At 37.3% G+C, this 25,859-nt stretch overlaps 2 protein-coding genes across 4 annotated transcripts in view; one reads left to right on the top strand and one right to left on the bottom strand.

The window, feature by feature from the left end:
* Positions 1-6,948: 6,948 nt before the first annotated feature.
* Positions 6,949-8,121, top strand: LOC137001112 (uncharacterized). Its single transcript, XM_067359277.1, has one exon. The coding sequence runs from the start codon at positions 6,949-6,951 to the stop codon at positions 8,119-8,121; it is 1,173 nt and encodes a 390-aa protein (XP_067215378.1).
* A 7,016-nt stretch (positions 8,122-15,137) lies between these two features.
* Hmt-1 (ABC transporter ATP-binding protein/permease Hmt-1) overlaps positions 15,138-25,859 on the bottom strand; it is a 69,604-nt gene continuing 58,882 nt past the window's right edge. For all 3 annotated transcript variants that reach the window (XM_012361032.2, XM_067359275.1, XM_012361033.2), the window contains one exon: positions 15,138-20,063. In XM_012361032.2, the coding sequence (XP_012216455.1) occupies positions 19,674-20,063 (390 nt within the window). In that variant the 3' untranslated portion in view covers positions 15,138-19,673. The remainder of the gene's footprint in view (positions 20,064-25,859) is intronic.

The raw sequence follows: 25,859 nt of genomic DNA, 5'->3' as shown, positions 1-25,859 counted from the left end.
CGAGCAATATAATAAATAACAATTCGAAATCTTATGAGATAATCAATGCTAGAATTAACCTGCCAAATTTAACTATTCAAGAAACTGATATTCCTAAAGATTTACTTACCGTAAATATATTAGATAAAGAAAGTATGCAGCATATGGGTAAGACACTCGGAGAGTTGCAAGATATTGCTGATAAGATATTGCATCACCAAAGAATAAAAACATGGAAAAAAAAATTTTATGAATACCTAGCATATGCTGGATACATCGCCCTTGCAGGCATGCTAATTGTATTTCTATATAAAATAGGGTTATTTAAAACAATTGTTAAAATACTACGATCATTATGCGGACACTGTTATCACAATTGTAGCTTTGGAAATAGCGCACCTACGCAACATGTAACATATACTCATAAGCCAAGCGACTCCCAAGCAAAACCAGATCGTCTTCTATTCAAACTCAATAAAATTTGAGACGACTGTTTTGTTTAACCCGGGGAGGTGTCGGTCAACCGTCGACGCTCTCACCCGCTACTGCGCATGGCGCGCACGTATGAGTCATTTAGACTCCGCATACTTACCAATAATGAATCGAGCCGGCGTCATTAGCATACTGGCGGTTTAAGAAATAAGATCATACTATTGTATCATTCAGAAATAAAAGTTTTATTCTTTAATTGGAACCTTACATTACAACACGATGCACCACTGTCGGTAATCCACACTTCACTTGTATCGGCTGTTAAAAGCCGCACGACATCCGCGTCCGATGGCGCTGTTCTCACAGGGACTTGTTGCCTGCCGCCTGAATTATCCTGTGAGTGAGTCACAATAGAGTGAGTAATAAGTACTGGCTTATATATATTAGCTTTTTGGTGGATATTTTGTCTCATAAAGGCGTTTTGTCTCTAATAAAACTTACTGGCAATCTTCTCTGCCTGTGGTGATTTTCGCTCTGAGAGTTGAAGCTTTTTGACACATATACGGTACTTCTAACCTAATTCTAGCCGCTTGTCGGCACGTGGATGGAACATTCAGGGGAACCTCCAAACCCCCCGGACGACATGGAAACAGACGATGATCCTTATGAAGACAATACAACTGCCCTCTCCCAGATCCACAACTCAGTTGACAGTCTGAGAGAAGAAGCAAATATTAAACCTAAAAAAGGTACTAAACGCAGTCTTCCTGGGAACAAACAGAGGGAGTTACATCACTCCAAGAAAAATCTGCCTAATAATGAATATCAAAACGTATCAGAGGATTTACCTGCTTCTCAAGTTCAACCATCTGTTGTCCAAGCCACCTTGCATAATAGCAACGGTGTGGAAGGTTGTATTTACACTCGTAAGGACAAAGGCCCCTACCAAGTTCTGGTTTCTATGATATCTAACAATGAGAACGCCCGCCGGCCTCCTCTGGATGTGGAAGTCTCTCGCAAATTGATTAATGCAGGCCTCAAGTTCACTACTATTGTCAAACAAAGTAGGTTTAAGTGGATTCTTACCTTTTCATCTCAATCTGCTGCTAACGAAGCCCTCAATAACTCTTACGTTCGCAAATCATATTTCACATTGTCTATCCCATGGTACTTGGTATACCGCAAGGTTGTTATTAAAGGCATTCCTGCAGAAGTCCCTAACGAAGAGATCTGGAATGAGCTGAAAAACAGCAACCCGGAATTATCCTTCAATAAGGATGACATCTATAGAATGCAGATTAAAACTAAGATAAATGACCAGGTGGAGTACAAACCTTCTAGCACTGTCAAACTTCTTTTAAGGTCCATGGTGATTCCCCCTTCGGTCTTCATGTGGCGAACCAGACTGCAAATGGCCCCCTATATACCAAGCATTAGACGATGCTATAAATGCGGCCAACTCAACCACGCAACTAAATTTTGCAAAAACTCAGCGAAATGCCTACTCTGTGGCAAGGACCTTCACCCAGAGCATCAACAATGTGTTACTAAACCAAATTGCATCAACTGTAACGGCAAACACCATACGCTGGCCAAGGAATGTCCGGAAACTATTATAAAGAAAAAGGCAACGGAACTTATGGCATTTAAGAATATTAATTACAATCTGGCGAAAAAGAAGTTAGTTCAAGGATTCTACAATAAACCAGAAACCAATAAGATCCTGCCTCATCTCTCCCAGGGAACGCACTTTCCATCTCTGGATTCACCATTTATTGGAAGATCTTTTGCGGCAATTACGAAGGGCTCAACCAACTCTAATTCGTGCTCCTCTCCTCCGATCAACCCTTATCATCCTGGCTCGGAGTCACAGGAGGGCAACAGAAATATCATCTTTAAATTCTTGGGACTTCAGGCTAAGGACTCGAATGAAAATAAAGATAAATGGATAAAAATATTTAAACACTTGGAAAAAGATGCCAAGGTTTCTTACTCCATTGTAGATATTATATATAATCATTTATTTAAATCTAATCTTTCCTCTTTATCTAAGCTTTCAAATGGCTAATCTAAATTTTTTGCAGTGGAATTGCCAGAGTATACTTAGGAAAAAACTGGAACTAGAAACCAGAATACAAGACTTTCAAATAGTGGCATTGTCGGAGACGTGGCTTACCAAAGAAGATAGATTCTTGATAAAAAACTTTGATACCATCCGAAAGGATCATACTGGTCGAGTGGGTGGTGGAATTGCTCTACTAGTGAAGAAGCCTATCCAATACCAGGTACTAAATAATTTAAATGATTTGGGTGGTAAACTAGAAGTTTGCGGCGCACGCATATTCTTTAATAACGGACAGCTGAATATCATTTCCCTTTATAATCCGCCGGCTAGTTGTATTTCTGCTTATGAGTGGTCTTCCTTTTTTTCTCAATTTCAAGGTGACTCCGTGTATTTGGGTGACTATAATGCTCATCACCCGTCTTGGGGTAATAATTACTCCTGTCCGGTAGGTAGGTAATAATCTATTCTCATCACTGATTGATAGCGACTTCTTCGTTCTAAATGACGGTTCCTCCACTAGAATTCAACCCTTCACCAATCTTCGATCGGCTATTGATTTATCAATTACAAATAGTGTACGTATGGCGAGATCAAGCTGGAGAGTTCTATGCGACTTTTGGGGTAGTGATCATCTTCCTATTACTTTATCCCTTTCGAACGGTTTTCCTCAAACCTTACAATTTTCTAATAACACTAGATTGCACAAGAAAAGAACAGATTGGATGAAAGTTAAAGATTTTTTTTTCCAAAATTGCCAGCTCCTCTCCTCTATACTGGAAAATTCTTCCCTAGATATTCAGTGCAAATACTCATCCTTTTTTTCGGTTATTGAAAATTGCATTCTAGAGGCCACTCCTAACCCTGCTAGTCGTTGCTCTCGGCTTGATCCTTCAAGGACAACTTTTGATAAAAAGGCCAAGTCTTGGTGGAATGAAGAATGCGACAAAGCGGCCAGACTTCGCAAAGCGGCGTTTCTTAAATTCAGACACTCCCCTACGAGAGAAAATTATCTATCGGCTAAAAAGCTTGACGCTCAGGCCAAAAGTTTATTTAGGAAAATAAGGAGAGAGAAATTCCTGGAATTCTGCTCCTCTCTGAATAAATACTCTAACCTGAAACATTCTTGGTACACTATTAAAGCAATGAATAACTCCTTGCAGAGGAATGAAACTTCCAACTCTTACAATCCAGAAACTTATAGTACTATCCTAAATCAAATAGAGAGCCTGGCTCCTCCATGGTGTCAACCAATACCCCCTATCATTCATATAAATGAACACTCTCACGTGTTGGAGTTTCCATTTTCTCTAGAAGAACTCAACTTGGCAATAGATTTATCTAAGCCAAAATCGTGTCCAGGCTGAGACGGTATAGACTACCAAATCTTTAAGGTCTTCTCCCAAGACTTAAGAATCTTACTACTCGCATTAATTAATGAAATTATTTTTACGGGCTCTTTTCCAGCAGAATGGAGACAATTCTCGGTTTTCTTCATCCCTAAGAAAGATTCCAACAAATTCAGGCCTATCTCTTTGGCTCAATGTTCGCTCAAATTGACTGAACGATTAATTAATAATCGATTATATTGGTGGTTAGAAAAAAATAAGGTATTACCTAATTCCCAATTCGGATTTAGGCAAGCTAGATCTTGCATTGATAATATAGCCATTCTCCACTCGATTGTAATAAATAATTGGAATCTCAATCAAAATACAGGCGCCGTTTTCCTTGACATTCAAAGTGCATATGACGACGTGCTCTGGGATGTACTTTTGAATAAGCTTCAGGCTCTCAACTTTCCAAACATCTTTACAAAGTTCATCTTTAACTTAGTATCACATAGGGAAGTTATCTTCAAGCATGGTAATTTAGAGGAAAAGAGGTCAGTTTTTAAAGGCCTTCCTCAGGGCAGTGTGCTCAGCCCTTTATTATATAGCATCTATGTTATGGATCTGGAGAAAATAATCTACAGTATTCCGGACATACATATTTTACAATTTGCGGACGATGTCTGCATCTACGCATCTTATTCATCTACAGACAATATTTACAATAATCTTGACCGCTTTAGAAGCGGTAATGGACTGGTATAGGGAAATCGGCCTGTCTCTTTCGTCCCAAAAGTCTCAATTCTGTATGTTCAGTAGAAAAAGATCTCCATACCACTCTCGGCCCTTGAGAATAGGGCCTTCTAATATTACCTCTAGTACATCGGTCAAATTTCTGGGTATGATTCTTTAATCCAATCTCAAATGGAATAAGCACATCAATTATATTGTGAGCAAATGCCAAACTCCTTTGAAAATTATCTCTTATTTAAGATCCACGTGGCTGGGATCTCATCCATCCCTGCTTCTCTCTCTTTATAAAAGTATAGTGCGCTCAAGAATCGAATATGGAGCTTTCTTGTGGTCAGATATTCCTCAGTATCTCAATAACAAACTTATTGTAACACAGAATAAAGCAGTCAGAATCGCAATGGGTTACAGGAAATCCACTCCAATAAATGTTATTTTAAGCGAGTCAAAAATCCCTCCTTTAGATATTCGTTTCCTATTTTTAGGGCGTAATTACATGTCCAAAATTCTAACTCGAATCGGTCATCCTTTAATTGCTATCATGGAGAGTATCTACCTTTGACAACCCTACAACTACTCATATAACTAAAACCTCGAATCTTTTTAAATGCTATCTGGACTGTGTTAATCTTTCTCATCTCACATTCTCCTCTCCGTGCCCTCCTTACTGCAATAATTCCATCAATGCTCAATTGTATGCACCCTCGATATCTTTTACCGAAGGCGGGATTCTGAAGTTTTCTTCTAATCCTAACTACCAATTTAATCAGTTATTTCCCCCATCTAACAGCATCCATCGCTTTTTCACCGACGGCTCTAAATCAGATAACTTACCTTTAACGGGTTTTGCAGTGTTTGACTCTACGTACAATAAGACTTTTAAATTTAGAACTACTAACAAGGCATCCATTTTTACTTGCGAAGCTATGGCTATTAGATCAGCATTGGAGATAGGCCTTAACCAACTCTATATGCATATCCAAATTTTTTCGGACTCGATGAGTGTACTTAAAGCTCTCTTCAAAAAGAAACATCCGAACAAATACACTGTAATTATCCTCGATATTCTGGCGACACTTCAAGAGATGGATCAAAAAGGGCACAAAATAGAACTATTTTGGATTCCAGCACATAATGGAATTGTAGGAAACGAGAAGGCCGATACTGCAGCTAAATCTGCTGCTTATTTAGGTAAAGATAGCGCTATGTTAATTCCTAATATCGACTTAAAAGCACATTGGAGGGATCTTCTGTACAGTGAGTTCTTTGGGTGGGCTCGTGAGTGTGGAAGATCTAAAGGGATCAACTTTTCCAACCTGTACTTATCCCCAAGTAGGAAACCTTGGTTTTACAAAAAACCATGGCCCAGAAAACCTATAGTCTCCTTTAATAGACTCAGAGCAGGTCATACGTTATTAGCTGAGAGTTTGTTTAAAATTAAGGTAGTGGATACTCCACTGTGTTCTTGTGGGAACTATATTCAAACCGCGAATCACATTCTATGGCAATGTAATCTATTCGATGAGGAAAGAAGTCACCTGGTTGAAGGCTTAAGGCTCCACGTCCCAATCGGTCCTCTAAACCTGGTTGAATTCATTCATAACACGGACTCCAACAGTGCCCTATTTTTGGCCAGATTTATTTTTGATATTTCTCTAAGGATCTAACTTAAATGGGCTTCCTTTACTCCTTTGCAATTTAATCCTCTTGTTTTGCTACGACTAATTATGTTTTGATTTATTACTCGGTATAAGCGTCAAATTGTAACTTAAGTTAAACCTTCATCTTCTTATGTAAGCTAATCTCTTATTAAATCGTCTTTTCTTTTTTCCTTAGAATAAAAGTATTGTTAAGTTCTAGTCAACACGTTAATTTAAGTGTTACCGATTTACTAAGACTTTCTTAAGACTTGCTTATGTATGATATATAGATGTATTGTTATGTTAAATCTCTCTCGTACATTTATACTTAATTTTTAGTCATAACTATGTTACAATTCTACTCTCAACGTTGTAGCCTACTTTTATACAAATTTGTATTTCGCGGGCTGTATGGTGCTGCCATAGCCATTCTTGTATATCCCTAAATAATTAAAAAAAAAAAAATGCCTGCCGCCTGGTTGGTGGGCAGCTTTTCGTTGCGTTTTGTAAATTATTTCCCTTTTTCACATCTTTTTGGTGGCCTTGGTGACCTTAGTGGTCTGCATCGGCAGATCTCCGTGTGGAAGGGTCGGTGTTACGGGCGCCGGCCCGGATCAATCGGATTCTTTATTCTTTCCGTCGGCGTTCACACATATAAGCGTGTCGGTGGATAGAAACACATAACCTTTACCCGTCGCCAAGGGGAGACACGTGGCTGTCTTCCCCGGTTTCCGTATCGGTCTCTACTAGAGCCATGGAAATTGAACAAGAAGACGATCCATATAACAATAGTCTCGATACGATCAATAATTATGAACTTTTGGTTGACGATTTAAAGGAAGAAGCGAGTGGCAAAATAAAATCTAAAAAAGGAACAAAACGTTCTTTTCCCAGTGGAAAAGTGACATCATCATCTCAAACAGCAAAGAAGAATAATATAATACCTGGTTCACGGGTGGAAACTGGTATCATTCCATCGGTTCCAACTCCTAACGACCAGACATCATCTCAAGTCAACTGCAATAATATAAACAATAAACCCATAGAAGAAAATAAATATACTCGTAAAGACAAAGGGCCATTTAGGGTTCTGGTGTCTCTGAAGATCAGCGACAGTAAAAACACCCCCAGACCGCCTCTGGATATAGAAGTTTCACGTGCTCTTTTCAAGATGGGCCTCAACTTCTCCACAATCTTGAAGCAAAGCAGATACAAGTGGATCATATCATTTTCATCATACTCATTGGCAAATGATGCTGTGAAAAATACTTACCTTATAAAATCAAAGTATACAGCGTCTATTCCTTGGTATTTTACCAACCGCAAAGTAGTGATTAAAGGAATACCAACGGATATTCCTAACGATGAAATCTGGACTGAACTGAAAACAAGTAATCCACAACTATCATTTGACAAAGAAGATATCTACAGGCTCAAGTCGAGATCCGTCGTCAATGGTCAAACGGAATTTATCCCTTCACCTACTGTTAAATTAAGCTTGAGGTCCATGACGGTTCTGCCCTCGGTATTCATGTGGCGTACAAGATTGGAAATGGCTCCATACATTCCAAACATAAGGCAATGTTTCAACTGTGGACAATTAAGCCATGCATCCAAATTTTGCAAAAACTCAACTAAATGCTTAACATGTGGTAAGGAACCGCATCCAAATCAGGCTTGCTCTTCCAAACCTAATTGTATCAACTGTGGAGGCGAGCACAGAGCACTATCGAGTGAATGTCCAGAAACCACTTTGAAAAAGCGTGTAACCAAGCTTATGGCGATTGAGAACATCGACTTCAATTCAGCAAAAAAAAAATGGTACTTCAGGATCAACGGTCACCTAAAACAATCTCGGGACTTCATCCTTATTCATTACCAGATCTGTCTGGTAACGAGTTCCCTCCCTTGGAGGTGGGCAAAGTGAATGGGCCATCATCCAATCGAGCTTGGGGCTCAAAGGGACTGGGATCCTCTACACCTTCAAGACTCACCCAGACACCAGCTCTCTCAATCACCCAGAATAGGACGGCAGGACTCATCAACAAGCTTATTGGTCTTCAACCAAAAAATAGTGAGGAAGACAAGGACAAAATAAACCAAATCTTCCAATTCTTAGCAGACAATGATCAGGTTTCTCTTTCCATATATAATTGATCTTATTTACAATCATATAATTAAGCTTAACTCTAATCTCTCTTCTTCTCAAAATGACTAAGTTTAGATTTCTCCAATGGAATTGTCACTGCGCACTTGGAAAAAAAGTTGAACTGGAGGTTAGAGTTCAAGATTATGAAATAGTGGCGCTGTCGGAGACATGGCTCCGTGACGAGGACCGGTTCCTTATAAGAAATTTTGACTCCATCCGCCACAATCGGACGGGACAAAGAGGTGGCGGAGTGGCTCTGCTTATCAAAAGGCCAATTCAGTACCAGGTCTTGAACAACATTAACGATGTCAACGGAAAAATTGAGGTATGTGGTGCGCGCGTCCAATGTGGGGATAGACCTCTCTCTATCATTTCTATTTACAAATCCCCTCGATTCTATATTTCCATTCAGGAGTGGAATACCTTTCTTACTCAATTCTCGGAAGACACTTTATGTTTAGGAGATTTTAATGCTCGTCATACTTCGTGGGGTAATGTTACCTCCTGTCAAACCGGTACAAATTTACTCGTTGCTCTTTCTGACTGCAACTTCAGTCTCTTGAACGACGGATCGCCAACAAGGCGACAGCCCTTTTCGTGCAGTCGGTCTGCCGTTGATCTGTCCATTACAAATAGCGACCGTTTGTTGAGTTCACGCTGGGAAGTAATCGATGATTTCTGGGGTGGCGACCACTACCCGATCTCTATTTCCATTTTTAATATGCTCCCCCAAACTCTTCAATTTTTCAACAACACCAGACTGCATAGAAAGAGTACCGATTGGACCATGGTTAGAGATCTCTTAAAACAAAGCCTAGTACTCCTTACCTCTACTCTAGAAAATCCAAATTTAGACACGCAATGTAAATATTCATCCTTCTTCGCGGTAATTGAAGAATGTATTCTGACGGCAACACCTAAACTAAACCTCGTTCTTCTCAATTGGATCTTTCCAAAAAAACATTTGATAAAAAAGCCAAGTCTTGGTGGAACGATGAATGCGACAAGGCGTCTAGGCTGCGTAAGGCCGCTTTTTTAAGATTTAAACATGCTTCAACTAGAGAAAATTATATTGAGGCTAAACATTTAGATGAACAAACCAAAGCATTATTTAGGAAAGTCAAAAGAGAAAAATTTTACGACTTTTGCTCTTCCTTAAATAAGTATTCCAATTTAAAACACTCATGGTACGTAATCAAAGCCATGAATAACACACTTCATAGAGGCGAATCTTCCAATGCGTATAAACCAGCGGCTCTAGAATCCATTCGCAATCAGATTAACAGTTTGGCTCCTCCATGGTGCCAACCAAGACCTCCAGTTATTTCTTTGGCCGGTAACTCTCACGAACTGGAGTTTTTCTTCACTCTAGATGAACTCAATTTAGCCATTGATCAAGCTAAGCCGAAATCATGTCCAGGATTGGATGGCATAGATTACTTTACTTTTAAAGAATTTTCCCAGGAGCTTAGAGTCCTTCTTCTCTCTTTATTAAACGAAATCATTTTTTCTGGAGCCTTTCCAGTGGAGTGGAAACGTTTTTCGGTGTTCTTCATACCAAAAAAAGACTCGGAAAAATTCAGACCAATATCCTTGGCACAATGCTCTCTCAAATTGGCGGAGAGGCTGATTAACAATCGTTTGCACTGGTGGTTGGAAAAAAATAACACATTGCCCAACTCACAATTTGGTTTCAGACAAGGAAGGTCTTGTATGGATAATATAGCCATTCTTCACACTGATATCATTAATAACTGGATCAAGAAACAGGACACTTGTGCTGTTTTCCTGGACATCCAAAGTGCTTATGACGACGTGTTATGGGATGTTTTGATAGCCAAATTGTGTACCTTAAAATTTCCTAGCATCTTTGTACAATTCGTTTTTAATCTAATATCCCAAAGATCTGTCAAGTTCAACTTTGGTGCTTTGGAAGAGATGAGACTGGTAGATAAGGGCCTACCGCAAGGTTGCGTTTTGAGTCCCTTGTTGTACAACATTTACGTCATGGATCTGGAACCGCTAATCACTCAATACCCCCATGATATACGAATTATTCAGTTTGCGGACGACGTCTGCATCTACACATCTAACGGCCAAATAGCCAAAGCCATAAATTATCTAGAAATAGCTATTAACTAAGTGGTACAGCAATATCGGATTTACGTTAGCTCCTCACAAATCTCAATTTTGTGTTTTTAATAGACGTAACTCACCAGATCAGTGGTCAATGAATATCGGTTCTAATACCATATCCTCAAGCAGATTAATCAAATTCTTGGGCATGATACTTCAACCAGACCTCAAATAGAACAGTCACTTTAGCTATATACTGGAAAAATGCCGCGTTCCTCTAAAAATAATAGCCTATTTGAGATCCACCTGGCTAGGATCAAATCCTGTTTTTCTTCTATCACTCTACAAAAGCATTATACGTTCCAGGATGGAATACGGTGCCTTTTTATGGTCTGATGTCCTCCAATATCTTATGAAAAAAATGGATACATTACAAAACACGGCTATTAGGCTAGCCATGGGCTATAGAAAGTCCACTCCTATAAACGTATTATTAAGCAAAGCCAAAATCGAACCTCTTAATTTACGTTTTCTCTTTTTAGGCCGCAACTTTATGTCCAGAATATTAACTCGCATCGGTCATTCCCTATTAAAGACTCTAGAAGCTCTCCAGACGGCTGTCGACGACCCCGTTAGGGTTTTATACATCAAGCCTCCTCAAATATTCCAACATTACAGGGACTGTTCAAATTTATCTCACTTGGTTTTCTCATATCAAGGTCTTCCTCTCTGTGCCTCGCCTTTAAACTCGCATTTATACGCTCCTTCTGTATCTTTCTCAGAGGGATTCGTTCTCAAACTTTCACCTAACTCAAATTACACCTTTAACCAATTATTTTCTAACTCAGATGCTCAACACCGTCTTTTTACAGACGGCTCCAAGATCAAGGGTTTGCCTTTTTCTGGGTTTGCGGTGGTAGATTTAGAAAAAAATAACACTTTTGGATTTAGAGTCTCTAACAAAGCGTCCATATTTACATGCGAAGCTATGGCAATAAGGTATGCCTTAAATATAGCTTTATCAGAAAACTATGATAATGTTCAAATATTTTCAGACTCCATGAGCGTACTCAAAGGACTTGTTAAGAAAAAACAATCTAATAGATATTCTTATATCATTCTTGACATCTTAGTTACACTACAGTCGTTTCACAACCGGGGGAAAAAAGTAGATCTTTTCTGGATCCCTGCACACACAGGCATCTCGGGCAACGAGAAGGCTGATTCAGTAGCCAAGGCAGCCATACGATCAGGCAGAGACTCTTCCATACTGATTCCATGCAATGACCTCAAGGCACACTGGAGGGAACTTCTTTTTGATGAATTTCTTCGGTGGTCTCGTGACTGTGGAAAATCCAAAGGTGTAACCTATATGAATCAACTATTCACTATGGATAGGAAACCATGGTTCCACAAGAAATCATGGCCTAGAAAATGTATTATTTCAATAAATAGACTCAGAGCAGGTCATACAGTTTTGGCGGCAAGCTTATTTCAGATAAATATAATTGATTCCCCGCTCTGTTCTTGCAATGAATTTCCACAAACTGCCAATCACATCTTCTGGCAATGTAGGCTCCTAGAAAGAGAGAGAGGTCATCTGTTGGATGCTGTGAGGCGCATTGTGCCTTATGGGCCGCTACATTTATCTCAATTTATATGTGACATGAATTCCGACATCGCCACACATATTGCTTTCTTTATTTGCGAAATTCCAATTAATATTTAAACGCGTAAATAATTACCCTGATGTAAGTATTATTCATTTAAATTTTGAAATCAGAGGTTTACGTTTCCGTTATAATGATTATTATACTATAGTTTTTAAGTTAACGCAATATTAACAATTTACTTTAAGTTTAATTATAAGTCTAACTATAATTTGTTTCGATCATTGCTTTCTCATTGTCATACTTTTATGTTTAAACCAATTATGTACCTGACTAATAAGAAGGTAGTATTAATATTATCGTAGTAACTACATATTCGTTAAGGCGTTATACATTTATACACGTTTGTATTCCGCGGGCTGTATGGCAGCGCCATAACCATGTAACTATATTCTCCTGAATAAAAAAAAAAAAAAAAAAAATGCCTGCCGCCTCGTGGACCGGAAGTCGCAACGAATGCAAAATCCTTTGTTTTGTTGTCTTTTTTCTTTTCACTGTTGTCTCGCATTTTCTTGCGACAATTGCGGGCATAATGTCCCCTTTTCTTACAGTAGAAGCACTCCACAACTTTGTCACCGGTTTTGTCATTTTCTTGGACTTTCTTCGCACTCGCGGTCACTTTCTTCTTTCCGCTAACACTCACTGCGGCAAGTGCACTTGCGACATCCTCGTCGTTTTTGTGCCTGTTTTCTTCCTTGATGAGTCGTTCGAGCAGGTTTCCCAGCGTCTGATTTTCATCCAGAACGCTATCCCAAGCTGTCTGGAGTGCATTGTACCGTGCCGGTAGGCTTCCCAGGATTTTTGCCATCACGGCTACGTTGGATACATTTTCACCAACGTCTCTCAGCTGCGTCGCCATATTCTGCACATGTGCCACGTGCTGAACGACCGAGTCGTTCATGCTCATTCTATACTCATGGAATTTCTGCATGAGTAAGAGTTTATTGGACGCAGATTTCTGTTCATGTATGCTGCTTAGTTTGTCCCACATCTCCTTTGCTGAGGTGCAGGTTAGCAGGCTCTCTAGGTGAATTTTCTCCATTGCTGTTGAGATGAAGTGCATTGCCTTTGCATTCTCCTTCACCCATTTCTTTCTTTCGGCAGCTGCGGCTTCCGCCGATATGTTCCTCTCGCCGGAGACCACGTCCTCGATCCCGTGCGCCATGAACAGCGTGTTCATTTGGAACTTCCATGCTTGAAAGTTTGTACCGTCGAACTTTGTAACATTCCTTGTCGACATTTCTTTGGACATCTTTGAGGCTCAAAATCACTCGCGTGCCCGGTGCCCGTAACTTCACACTCACACCCAAAAAAAACGATCACGTTCGTGTCTCGTGAAATGAAAGTCTTCGCTCGCGTGCCCGCCTTTACCGTAACCAACTCTCTTCCAACGAGATTCCTTACAGAGCTAGGGTGTCTGGGCCCATAACCTGTTGAGGAGCTTTAAGGAATCAGGTTGGGAAAAACCGACGGAATTCAGAGTTGAGAAAATAAAGTATACACGAGAAACGTGGTATTCGTTGGCGTGGCTTTATTTGTACTGAGGTCCTTTTGAACTTGAACTAAGAGACAAAGGATAGCACGCACGCTATCTGTATCAATATTATGTATGCGCTTGCGTCAAGTGTGGTTACGACAACGAGACACCTGAGACGCGCGAAAACTTAATTTCTAACAGTAATTCGAGAATAAAACTTAAATTATTTCGTGACCTTGGAAATTGTCCTTATCGCCGAAGGTCCGCTGTTTTGCTGCTTTACGGGGCGTTCGCCTCTGGGCTCAGCTCCGCTCTTCCGCTCGGCTTTTCGATTACGGTCCTGCTGTTGCCGGTCGCAATGTAACGTTGTGCGTCAGTCTATTTCGTATATCTTCCGTGGTTCGACCATATGAGACTTTGGCCTCGCGTTCTTGTCGCGGATTCTGTTCGTAATGGTGCGCATGAATGTACTCAAATAAAAATGCAATCTGTTTACGCATTTCTTGTAACGTTTCTTCGATTACTGAATTCTGAGAGGGTTTGCTTTTTGGACGTGTTCCTGCTCAAAGTCTGCCGGTTTTGTTTTCTCATGTGCTTTGCTCTATTAAAGCGGATATCTCGTTTTCTATTGCGGCGTCTGCCTCGCTCTTTCTTTTTTGAGACATTTTTCGTTATGACTTTCACGGATTTCGTCCGGATCAAATATATTGCTGTCGTATGACGTTAACTCAAACTCACTGTAATTTGATTCGTGACTCAGTGTTCTACCAATGTACGGTCTCGGCCGTTTAGTTTTCACTTCAATTACCGTGTCGTTAAGTGCGGGAATTAAGCTCGAATCCATTTCTCCGAAAGTGTAATCACATTTATTTTTTATGTTTGAATGTATTTCGTCGTCGGAATCACTATTCGAGTTTATATATTGTAGAGTACGGCGTATGTTATCGCTAATATCGCGTGTTGCGTCTTTGATAACGCGTATCGGATTTAACACTGTGCGAATGTCGCGCTTGGTCGCTTAATAGCCACAACTTATTTCGTACGGGGCCGGTATCGCTTTCGCTTTTAAACATTCACGCGTTTTTTACAATATAGAATGGTTCGGACTTACAGTAGTAGTAGTATAATTCCTCGCATGTTGCCTCGTCCTTAGCTACGGCTTGCTGTCCGGCTGTAGATCGTAGACTGTTGAGGTAGATCGCTCGGCTACTTCCTGCGGCTGGCTCCTATTTCGCTGACTCCGCTTGGCACTGCTTGACTCTGTGTAGTCCACTGCTGCGCTGCTACTCTGCTTGGCTTCGGCTGCTTACCGTTGCGTTTGTCGGGGTCTTCTCGTTTCAATAATCTCCGTACTGAAACTTGTCCGCTGACAATTATTCACTCACTTATTTTTCTTGTTTTTTTTGGTTTCAGGCTCTAGATGTTTCGGGTTCCTGGTCCCAAAGGAGAAGCAGATCCCACCGCTGCCACCAGATTATTGTTGTGCTCTTGGTGGTAGGGCACGGATTCGGGATCTGCCGAGGATGTTGGAGTAGGCCGGAAATCCGGAAATTGTAGTAACCCGTAAAAAATAAAACAAACTTCCATATATTTCGTGATTTCTTGATTTTACAAATTCCCTTTTCTACAAATAAACTAAGTCCCGTTTCAGAAATCCATATTTTAGCTCGGAACCTCAGGTTACGCGTATCTTATAGCGATTGGTTACGATCCGCGATCTTCTTAATTCGTTGTCAAGACAGACATACATCCGTTCCGTTTGATAGTTAGTTTTCGACCCTCCGTGATCTCACGACGGCGATTTTATAATCGCGAAACTGCAATTAATTGCAATTTTGAAAGTCTTTTGATCGAACGTGCTGACGGATTTCTGGTAGCTTGTCAGCGTTCTTGCATTAAGTATGAATTAGATTTCAACTTATGCTGCACGATTCTCCGGTAACTTGTACGAGCCGGAAATACACTGAATCGTCAGCGTTTTTATATAGTATTATATAATATATCGATTAAATTATTTTATTAAATAAAAATTGGTTGTGGTTCTCTGGACCCACAATTCGCATATAATAATTGTTTATTATAATACCTGAATTTTTTGAAATAGCTTGCTAGTTGGTTAATCATTTTAGAACTAAATTTAAAATAAAATTCGAAATTAAGAATGTAAAGCATTTGAACATCTAGCAAAAACTAGTAATGGGAAAATCACTATCTAGGTGTTCTACATATTGATATGGATATTAATCGCGTTTTATTATTTCGTATGGGGTATGAACGAATCGAGTATAGCTATTATGCTTATCGATGAATCCAGTTGGAGCTCAGATGGAATTTTACCAAACGAAATGATTCAAGAACTAATAACAAAATGAAAAATTACAGGATAGAATAATCAAGCGACATTATATATTGCTTACAAATATATTATTAACAATATTAAATCATAAAAATTGTATTCCTATTTTACTTCAGAACTTTCACCGTTAAAAATTATTATTTTATGATAAAAATAACACGAGATTGATTTTAATAAAAATAAATTTGGGCTAGTCTAATATATAAACAAACAATATATTTCTTTCCCGTTCTTTAATCCTATAAAATATTCTTTAACAGCATCAGTATGCACAATATGTCTATATTTGTCACATAAGTATTAATTTCATTCTGAGATTTAATGTACAAGAAATCACTGACTGTTAACATTAAATATTATATATAGGGTATCTCAGAATGATGGAATACCCTGTGTATATATACAGGGTGACACTTAAAGACCGCTCACTAAGTACATAGCGTTATTCCTTACCAAAAAATGAGTCTCGAAAAGTCCTGAATCATTTTTTTCTTTAACATTTAATAAAGAAATAAATATTGATTAAAGTCAGGCCAATCAGCGCCGACCTTTAACCGGGCGCACGTCAGTGAGCCGCGCGCCTGGTAATGTGCGTCTGTGCTCCGCCGCTACGGCGGGCGGCACGGCGGCGCTTAGAGTCCCTATATATGTATAGAGTCTGGCCACGCTTGTGTTTATTTTTATTGGTCGAAACAAAGTTTGGAAAAACATGGCGGAACCAATAGGAATTCTTATAGAAAGTATAATAATTTGAAAAGAAATAGAACAAGAAAATTAATAACAATTAATATTATTCTTTTCTAGAAATTTTTAATTGAAAAATAAAGAAAAATTAACTAATAATACTTAAAATCATATCATTACAGTATATATTCTTATTACTTATATATTCAGTATCACAATAATGTTTGTATCACAATAATAAATAAAAATTATTTAAATAAAACTTATTATAAATAAAACTCATTGTAAATAAAACTATTAAAAACAATGTGAGGTTAGAATTACAAATTTTATGACAAATCCTACTTCTTTATAATATCATTATTCTTAGATATTTTATTTTAGAAACCATATACCAAATAATTGTACTTACTTTTATAGGCTTCACTCTGCTTTTATTAATACTATCAATTTGTAGTCGAATAAGGTGTAGTCAATGAAAGTTTTATTCCATAAATATGGTAAACACAAGATGCGTTTATGCATATACCGCCGCCATGTTTTTCCAAAACTAATCGAGTGGCCAGACTCTATATATAGGGACTCTAGCGGCGCTATGCTTTCGCGCACGACACTAGCATGATTCTTACGCATCGTAATAATTTTATCTAGAAACAGAGAGAAGCCTGAGAGACGCCACGGCCAGGTTTTACGTGATCCGCCAAAGCGATACGCCACCTGTGGACCTAAAATGTGGACATTGGAACTACGTAGCCATGTGCACAATTTTTGGTTTTGTTCCGTGCTATGTCCACGAAGGATCGATAATACAGAGTAATGTGCACATGATGTATATTATATATGTATATTATACATCAATGTGAAAAGAAAAGAATATTCCTTTCCTACGTTTCTCTAATCTGTGAAATATTAAATAGAAAATTCTGTTTAATATTATGAAAAGAGAATAAATCTTTTTTGTAAAGAAAGAAATCTTTTTCTATTTTTTAACATGCTTTACGTATTTCCTTTTAAGCATAAAATTGTTTAAGTATCTAATTGTTATAATAAAATCTTCTTAAAAAACTTATTACTTCTAAGTAACTGGACAAAACCACTCGTAGGTGATTCGTTTTAAGATTTAAGTATTAACGCAAGAATTTTCTAAAAAAACGGATTGTTTAAAAAATCATTTTTGTAAAAAACAAAAGAAGCCTTCTTTATTTTTTTGTATTTGTCAAAATCTTCTTCTCTATGTTGAGAATGGTTACGTCTTGGCGACAATTCTGTCTGTTGTCGAAATTTTTTGTAAGGTGTTCTAAGAGACAGAAGGAATATGATTTTTAGTGCAAGAAAAAATTATTTCTATTATTACGATGCGTAAAAACATTGCATGTTAGCGGCGTGCGCGAAGGCATAGCGCCGCTGTGCTGCTTGCTATAGCGGCGGAGCGCTCACGCACATTACCAGGCGCGTGGCTCACTGACGTGCGCCCGGCTAAAGGTCAGCGCTGATTGGCCTGACTTTAATCAATAATTACTCCTTTATTAAATGTTATAGAAAAAAATAATTCAGGACTTTTCGACTCATTTTTTGGTAAGGAATAACGCTATGTACTTAGTGGGCGGTCTTTAAGTATCACCCTGTATAGTTTCTCATTTGTATATTATATGTCAGAGCTCGGAATTAGTTGCACATCTCGAGCAGATTCCCGAGGCGACACCTCTTGTTCCCCCACTACCGCCTGGCTCGATCACCAGCGAGATGTGCAACTAATTCCGAGCACTGTTATATGTCATTATGCGTGCGCGCGTGTGTATAGTAGCATAGAACTTATACAGGGTGTTTCCGGACATTTGCGACAATCTTAAAGAGGTGCTAGGTTTCGTTAAATTGAACAATTTTTGTTAAGTAACCCATGTTACTGTCACGCGCTTTCTCCTTAAAGCATTAAGTATCAGTTTTTAGCCTTGTTGAACGCTATTTCTGTAAGTTTTATTAGAATAAAATAATTATGTTTTTTAATTTTATTTTGTTTATTTTATTACAACAAATGTTCAAAATGATGAGCTGCAACCCTTTCTTAATAAAGACGACTTGCTTCTCATCCATTACCGCAAGCTTCACCGTATATCATGTACATATCTGCAAACTCTTTGTACGTGTAGTCCTTCATAATTGAATGAATTTATGATTAATAGATGATGTGACTAGAGACTTTTAAACAGTGAGCCTACATCGCCTATGATGATCATAGTATGATCTTGTATCAAAGGCAAAGAAGAAGAAACGCAACCGTCAAGAATGTTCGACGGAACATAACCCTTTGAGACCCGTTGGGGCATATATGTTCCAGAACGAAATTATTCAATACGACAAGTAAGTAACAACTTTCTTTGAAGTTTTTGATTATTTTAATAAGAATTTTACGTAGAACTTGAATGTGAGTATTTATTGTTATTATACAAGTAATTTCAAATTTAAAAAATTAATTTAAAAAAAAAAAATTAATAAATAAACATAACAAAAATTGTTCAACTTAACGAAATCTAGCACCTTTAAGTTTGTCGCAAATGTTCAGAAACCCTGTATATCTGGAAACGTTTTTGCCTTATCTCTCCCGTGTATAAAAGCAGAATCGAAAGAATAGAAAGAGAAAGTGATATTTTCTATTTTCGAAGCGCATGTTCAAGAATGACGTAGATATGGCCATTAGTTGACATGTGCTTAATCGCTGCAGGTTAGTCCACCAAAAAGATAATACTTTTATGTAAATTGTATGGTGTACGTTATAAGTTTATTGCGATTTATAAAAGATTACTTGTCAAACATCACATTTTAGGGTCAAAATATGACAATTATGCTGTTCTTAGTACAATGTAATTGTACCAATTGTTCACGCTTGCTCAATGGAAGATAGAAACAGTGAAACAGAAGATATATCCCCCTTTCTGTCACTCAGGTTGGTGCCACGATTTGAGCTGCAAGACGTCTCTAGATATTATAAGTTCTATGGTAGCAGAAGAAAGAGTTATTCACTTGTACGCGTGTATTAGCAAAATAAAGTTGTGCACATTTTTATTATTATTTAAGACGTCACGTGATTTTCATGCACAAGAGGAACTCCCTCATCCTTGTTATTATCTTGATCATTTTGAAGCTGCGCTTGCCACATCGCGTAATAAACATTACCATGTGAAATTAATTCTTCGTGTTTGCCTCTTTCAACGATTTCACCATCCTTTAAAACGAGGATTTCGTCTGCGTGAATTATCGTAGATAATCTATGTGCTATGATAATAGTAGTTCGTTCAGAGCAGACTCTATTTAATGCCGATTGTATATTACGTTCTGCTTGTGTATCTAAAGCGCTCGTAGCTTCATCTAGCAATACTATCTCTGGCATTTTTAATATCGTACGCGCGATTGCGACGCGTTGCTTTTCACCACCGCTCAGCCTAAGTCCCCTTTCGCCAACCTGATAAAGAAATTAAACAATTAAAATTAATTTATAGATAAACACATAATAAAATATAGTTAAGGAAGCATTCCTGTATAAAACTTTTAAAAATCAACTTTTTTAATAAAAATTTTCTAATGTTTAAGATTCTAAAAGTATAAGTTCTAAGATTTTTTTAGAAAAATATAACAGCTATAGACATTTATAATTTGGGATGCGCAGACAAATTATATGTGAATCTGCATTCAAAACTTTGAACGTATTTTTCTTGAAATACTATATGTTTTTCAAATTGATATAATTTTTTGAAAAGTTTTCAAGTAATTAGTTTCAATATATGTTTGTTTATCAAGAGACACGGTAGTGTCTCGCGCCAAGTTCACGCGCAGCGCAAGACCGAACGTGTATCTTTACGCGAGCCCGAAGAGCCCAGAAAGCCGAGATTATCGGAACTCAATAATGCCTGGGCCGATCGAGTTGATAATGGTCTCAATCAATAGCGCACACCCAAAATATATAATAAAAGTATGCTTGTTTTTGCTCTACGTGCTTTATAAATAAATATATAAAAGTCCAAAGTCGAAATGTCAAAAATATTATCTCAATTTCTAGGATGTACAATCAACATTTTTTACACTAGATGGCTATAGTGATGTTAGTAGTTGGGTTTGTGTTGGTGGCGCTATAGGAAATAGCCGCGCATACCAAATAACCTTACAGAAGATGTGTCAAAAGAATAATATTGAATTCGGCCACTCGCACTACATTGCACTGGTGCACACTCAAGGCTGCTTAACGTTCACCAGTTTTTTATTCGTGTTCATCAGAGTAGTGTAGTGCAGTGTAGTGCGAGTGATCAAATTCAATATAAATGTATTAAGTAAAATAAGTGTATATAGGTTATAAGTATTGTGTTTTAATTTTACCATACATTCTGTCAAAAAGCTTTAGTGTATGATCTGTCTAAAATAAATAAAATTAAATATCTCAAAGTTTAATATTTCAATTTTACGTATCCTAAATTAGTTCCAACAATATTTATAATTTCTAGTCAATTTTATATATAAAAAAAATATAGCATAAGTCACTTTTTGTGATTATCCTAAATTAGTTCCAATATTTATAATTTCCAGTCAATTTTATATCCATAGAAAATTGGAAACAAAAATTATAAACATAAACTCGACAAGAAATCTTGTAATACACAAAATTAAAATTGATCAGAAATTATAAATATTGTTGGAAATAATTTAGGATACATAGAACAGAAATATTAAGCTTTGATATTTAATTTTATTTATTTTAGACAAATCATACACTAAAGTTTCTAAACAATGGTCTTATAAAACATAGTGATGATTGGTATGATTGTATAAATTAATTTTATAATACATTCTGTCAAAAAAGCACATCATTCAAGACTTTAGTGTATGATTTGTCCAAAATAAATAAAATTAAATATCTCAAAGTTTAATATTTCTGTTCTATGTATTTTAAATTAGTTTCAACAATATTTATAATTTCCAGTCAATTTTATATTTTATATATAAAATTTATTTTATATATAAAAAAATATAGCATAAGATACTTTTTGTAGTTATCCTAAATTAGTTCTAATATTTATGATTTCCAGTCAATTTTATGTCCATAGAAAATAAAAAACAAAAATTATAAACAAACTCGACAAGAAATCTTGTAATACACAAAATAAAATTGACTGAAAATTATAAATATTGTTGGAACTAATTTAGGATACATAGAACAGAAATATTAAACTTTGGTATTTAATTTTATTTATTTTAGATAAATCATACAAAATTTCTGAAACGTGTGCTTTTTTGACAGATCCTAAATTAGTTTCAACATTTATAATTTTCAGTCAATTTTATCAGAATCAAAACAAAACAGTATTGTTTTACCTTTCAAAAAATTGTCGTACCTATATATTAAATCAAAAAAAGCTGTCGTATATATATTACAAAAAAAGAAATATCTATCAAAAAATTACCTTTTTTAAAAAAAGGTAAAAAAAAGGCGCCAAGTACACGCTCGTCACAACTAAAACAAAACCATATTGTTTTATCTTTTAAAAAAATTGTCGTATATATTAAACCTTTTAAAAAAACCTGTCATAGATATTAAAACCTTTCAAAAAAAACTTGTATATAGTAAAATTTTTAAAAAAGCTATTATATATACTTTCTACAAAAAAATATGATATCAGGAAATGGCACCAAGTGGGACTAAAGAACTATGAAAAAAGTTGTACACTATTTCTATAAAACTCTTCTATAAAAATCTTGTACATAAAGCTGTCGTATATATAATTAACTATATTATATACTATATATATTATAAAAAAATAAATACATAAATAAGAAAACAAAAAATTAAAATTAAAAAATTTTTTAAAAATATTTAAAAAATAAAAATATTTAATTAAAAAATGAAAAAATATAAAAAATTTAATCAAAATAAAAAGATATTTATTAAAAAACGCAAAAAAACTTGGCGCTGCTACACCACAAAGTATTATAAAGCAATGAAATTAACATGTAGTTTACTGTAGCAGCGCCAAGTTTTTTTGCGTTTTTTAATAAATATCTTTTTATTTTGATTAAATTTTTTATATTTTTTCATTTTTTAATTAAATATTTTTATTTTTTTAATATTTTTAAAAAATTTTTTAATTTTAATTTTTTGTTTTCTTATTTATGTATTTATTTTTTTATAATATATATAGTATATAATATAGTTAATTATATATACGACAGCTTTATGTACAAGATTTTTATAGAAGAGTTTTATAGAAATAGTGTACAACTTTTTTCATAGTTCTTTAGTCCCACTTAGTGCCATTTCCTGATATCATATTTTTTTGTAGAAAGTATATATAATAGCTTTTTTAAAAATTTTACTATATACAAGTTTTTTTTGAAAGGTTTTAATATCTATGACAGGTTTTTTTGAAAGGTTTAATATATACGACAATTTTTTTAATAGGATAAAACAATATGGTTTTGTTTTAGTTGTGACAAGAGCGTGTACTTGGCGCCTTTTTTTTACCTTTTTTTAAAAAAGGTATAACCTGTACTGGAATTAATGTGGCATCTTGGATTAACTTTATTCGTTTATAATTGCCATTCATAATTTATAAGTCAAAATTTTTTATAAAAAATTGATGTTTTTTAAAACTGTGCTGTTTTAACACAATTTTTTTATTCTAATAGAAGTTATAAAGAAAATTTATAATAATTATAGTTATAATATAATATACAATATGTTACGTCCTGATCAGACTTCACGATTCTTTTCTTTTCAAACAAGCTACAATACTGAACACTAGACCTAGTAAACACGGCACAGACCAAATAAAGAAAAAAAAAAAAGAAATTTTACCGCCGGAGCTGCTTTTCTTACGAGACCTAGCGAGTTCGAGTTTTCTCACGAAAAAAAAATAAAGCAGCTAATGGCATCGATATTCTAAACAGTCTTGATCAACCAGCGCGTCTATTGGCGCCAAGAAAATCGTAAAATCAAAACTCTGCTTTAGCTGGAGTCCTCAGTCGACCCTAGACGATAAAGAAAAGAAAAAAATACATTTATATTGTTGCGTCCACGGAACTAGGTATCGCATACGTCAAACGGAACTCGCAGAATAAAGAAACACTTTATTTGAGTAAAAGAACACACTTTAGTAAGAACAATAACTTGAATGAATACAACGAGTAACCGGGAACAAGTAGAAAGATCGGAGCTGTCGAATACGTCCGCTCGAGCAGACAGCTCCCGAAAATCTGATATCTCACAGTTTATTTACAAATTGTCATAGACACGTCTAAACAATATTACCATTGAAACCGTGTGAGCTTTTCGAGCGCGGTATAGCTCGTCGGAATCCAGGTTCGGACGGTTGGGGGGGTGTCAAAGAAAATATTCGTTTGGTTAATGATAAATCAGAAGGCGTGTTTATTCAATTAAGTATGTTTGATGACTGTGTGTGTACATGCGATGTAAAAGAATATACTGTATAGCGACGGTGAAATGATTATTAAGCAACGGCTGAATAATTATTTGAGCAGCGGAATAAATATAAAAGTATATATCGGTGAAATCAGTATGGCAACGGTGAAATAGGTAACAGAATATCGTTGCGATCGGTAGAGTAACCACGGTGAAATAATTATTTGGCAACGGCGAAATAATTCTTGAAGCGGCGTGAAATGAGTATACAAGCAGCGTGAAAATAAATATAAAGACGACGGTAAAATAAATCGAGAGTGACGGCGAAAGAATTATTTAAACAGCGTGAAATAAATGTAAAGGCGACGGTGAAATAATTCTTTAGGTAACGGTGGAATAATTATTTACGCGAAATTATAAAGTATGACGTAAGGCGTCCTGGTGCGGTTGGCGAGAGCGCAAGCGCGGGCGATCGTGTCGCAACGGTTGGTACAAGACGGAGCGCTTGTCGGTGAGTGTGTTCGTAGAGTATCGCGAGTCTGTTCGATCGTAGATCGATGCGGACTATTCGGCGGCGCGGATTGGTCGATGCGGTTTTGCCTGCCGGACGGATTACGGTTCGAAATCCCGGCGGATAAACGCGATATAAGAACTTAGGCTGCCGATTACGCTCGGCGGGAGTACGAGGACGCTCGTATGAAGGCGGAGTTTAGAACGGCGACCTGGCTAGGTACGCGGGAATGCCCGCAATACGAAGTTCGGTGGCCTAGAGGAGCCAAGTACGCTCGGCGGGTATACGAATATACTCGTATGCGGGAGTCAAGAATACCGAGGACGCTCGGCGGTACACGAGGATGCTCGTGTGCTGGAAAAGGCATAGAATCCGAGGATGCTCGGTTTGGACTACGAGGACGCTCGTAGAGTGATGTTCGCTGTCTATCAGCGAACGGGATCTGGTGAGAAGACGTACAGCCGGGTCTCTTTTATACCCGGCTGGCAGCCGACTGAACTCGAATCGGCAAGCATCGGCGGTTTCGGCGGTGAGCCCCCCACAAAACGGAATTTCGGAATGGTCGGGTGTGGGGGGTTTTTCGGCGATTGACCGCCGTTGTTTTGACAGAGTTTTATCGGCGCTCGATGCGCCTTTGGTGGGCTACGGACGATGGACGGTCCGTAGCCGTAACGATGCAGCTTGCGGGCTGCACCGTTACACCCAGTGTTCCGATTAGGGACCGGTTGTATGCGCATGTGCGGCAATACGGCGTCAGTACAGTGTCTCATACAAGTTAAACAAGGCACCGTTACCCCCCTACATTTAAAATATTTCAAAATTTTTTGAAATTGATTGAAATTTTCTACTTCTTGGTTTTTTAGCTGCTGGCTCCGTAGATTCCATGCTTGTAAATAAATAAATATTACTTATTTGTAGTCACCTAACCTCCTCATGTCAAAACGTCCCGTCATACGGTCAACACACAACATATAACGGCACTGGATCTCCATCACCGCACATGCGCAGAGCTGCACATGCGCATACAACCGGTCCCTAATCGGAACACTGGTTACACCATGGAAACTATTTATAACATTTCAGCTATTAAGAAACAGCTTCCCGAACTGTTGAACGACCGATATTATCGATCGGTCTCTCAACTGACTGCACGCATCAGTGATGCAAGATCGAACATCCTGCATCAAGCACCACATGAGGGGATGAGCCCCCACCATGGCGGCACCACACAAGCGAGCATCGCTGACGTCACGTGTCCGTGTGCGCTCGTCGTTCCAATAGCGTATGAGTCGTACGCTGTTAGAACGGCGAGCGCACACGGACACGTGACGTCAGCGATA

The sequence above is a fragment of the Linepithema humile genome, chromosome 7, assembly GCF_040581485.1.
Source record: "Linepithema humile isolate Giens D197 chromosome 7, Lhum_UNIL_v1.0, whole genome shotgun sequence".
NCBI lineage: Eukaryota > Metazoa > Arthropoda > Insecta > Hymenoptera > Formicidae > Linepithema > Linepithema humile.
Note: the sequence above shows the minus strand (reverse complement) of the source record. Positions and strands in the feature narration are given on the sequence as shown.

Bases quoted from the DNA above. Each gene is read 5' to 3' on its own strand.
- LOC137001112 (XM_067359277.1), top strand. From the start codon at position 6,949: ATGGAAATTGAACAAGAAGACGATCCATATAACAATAGTCTCGATACG.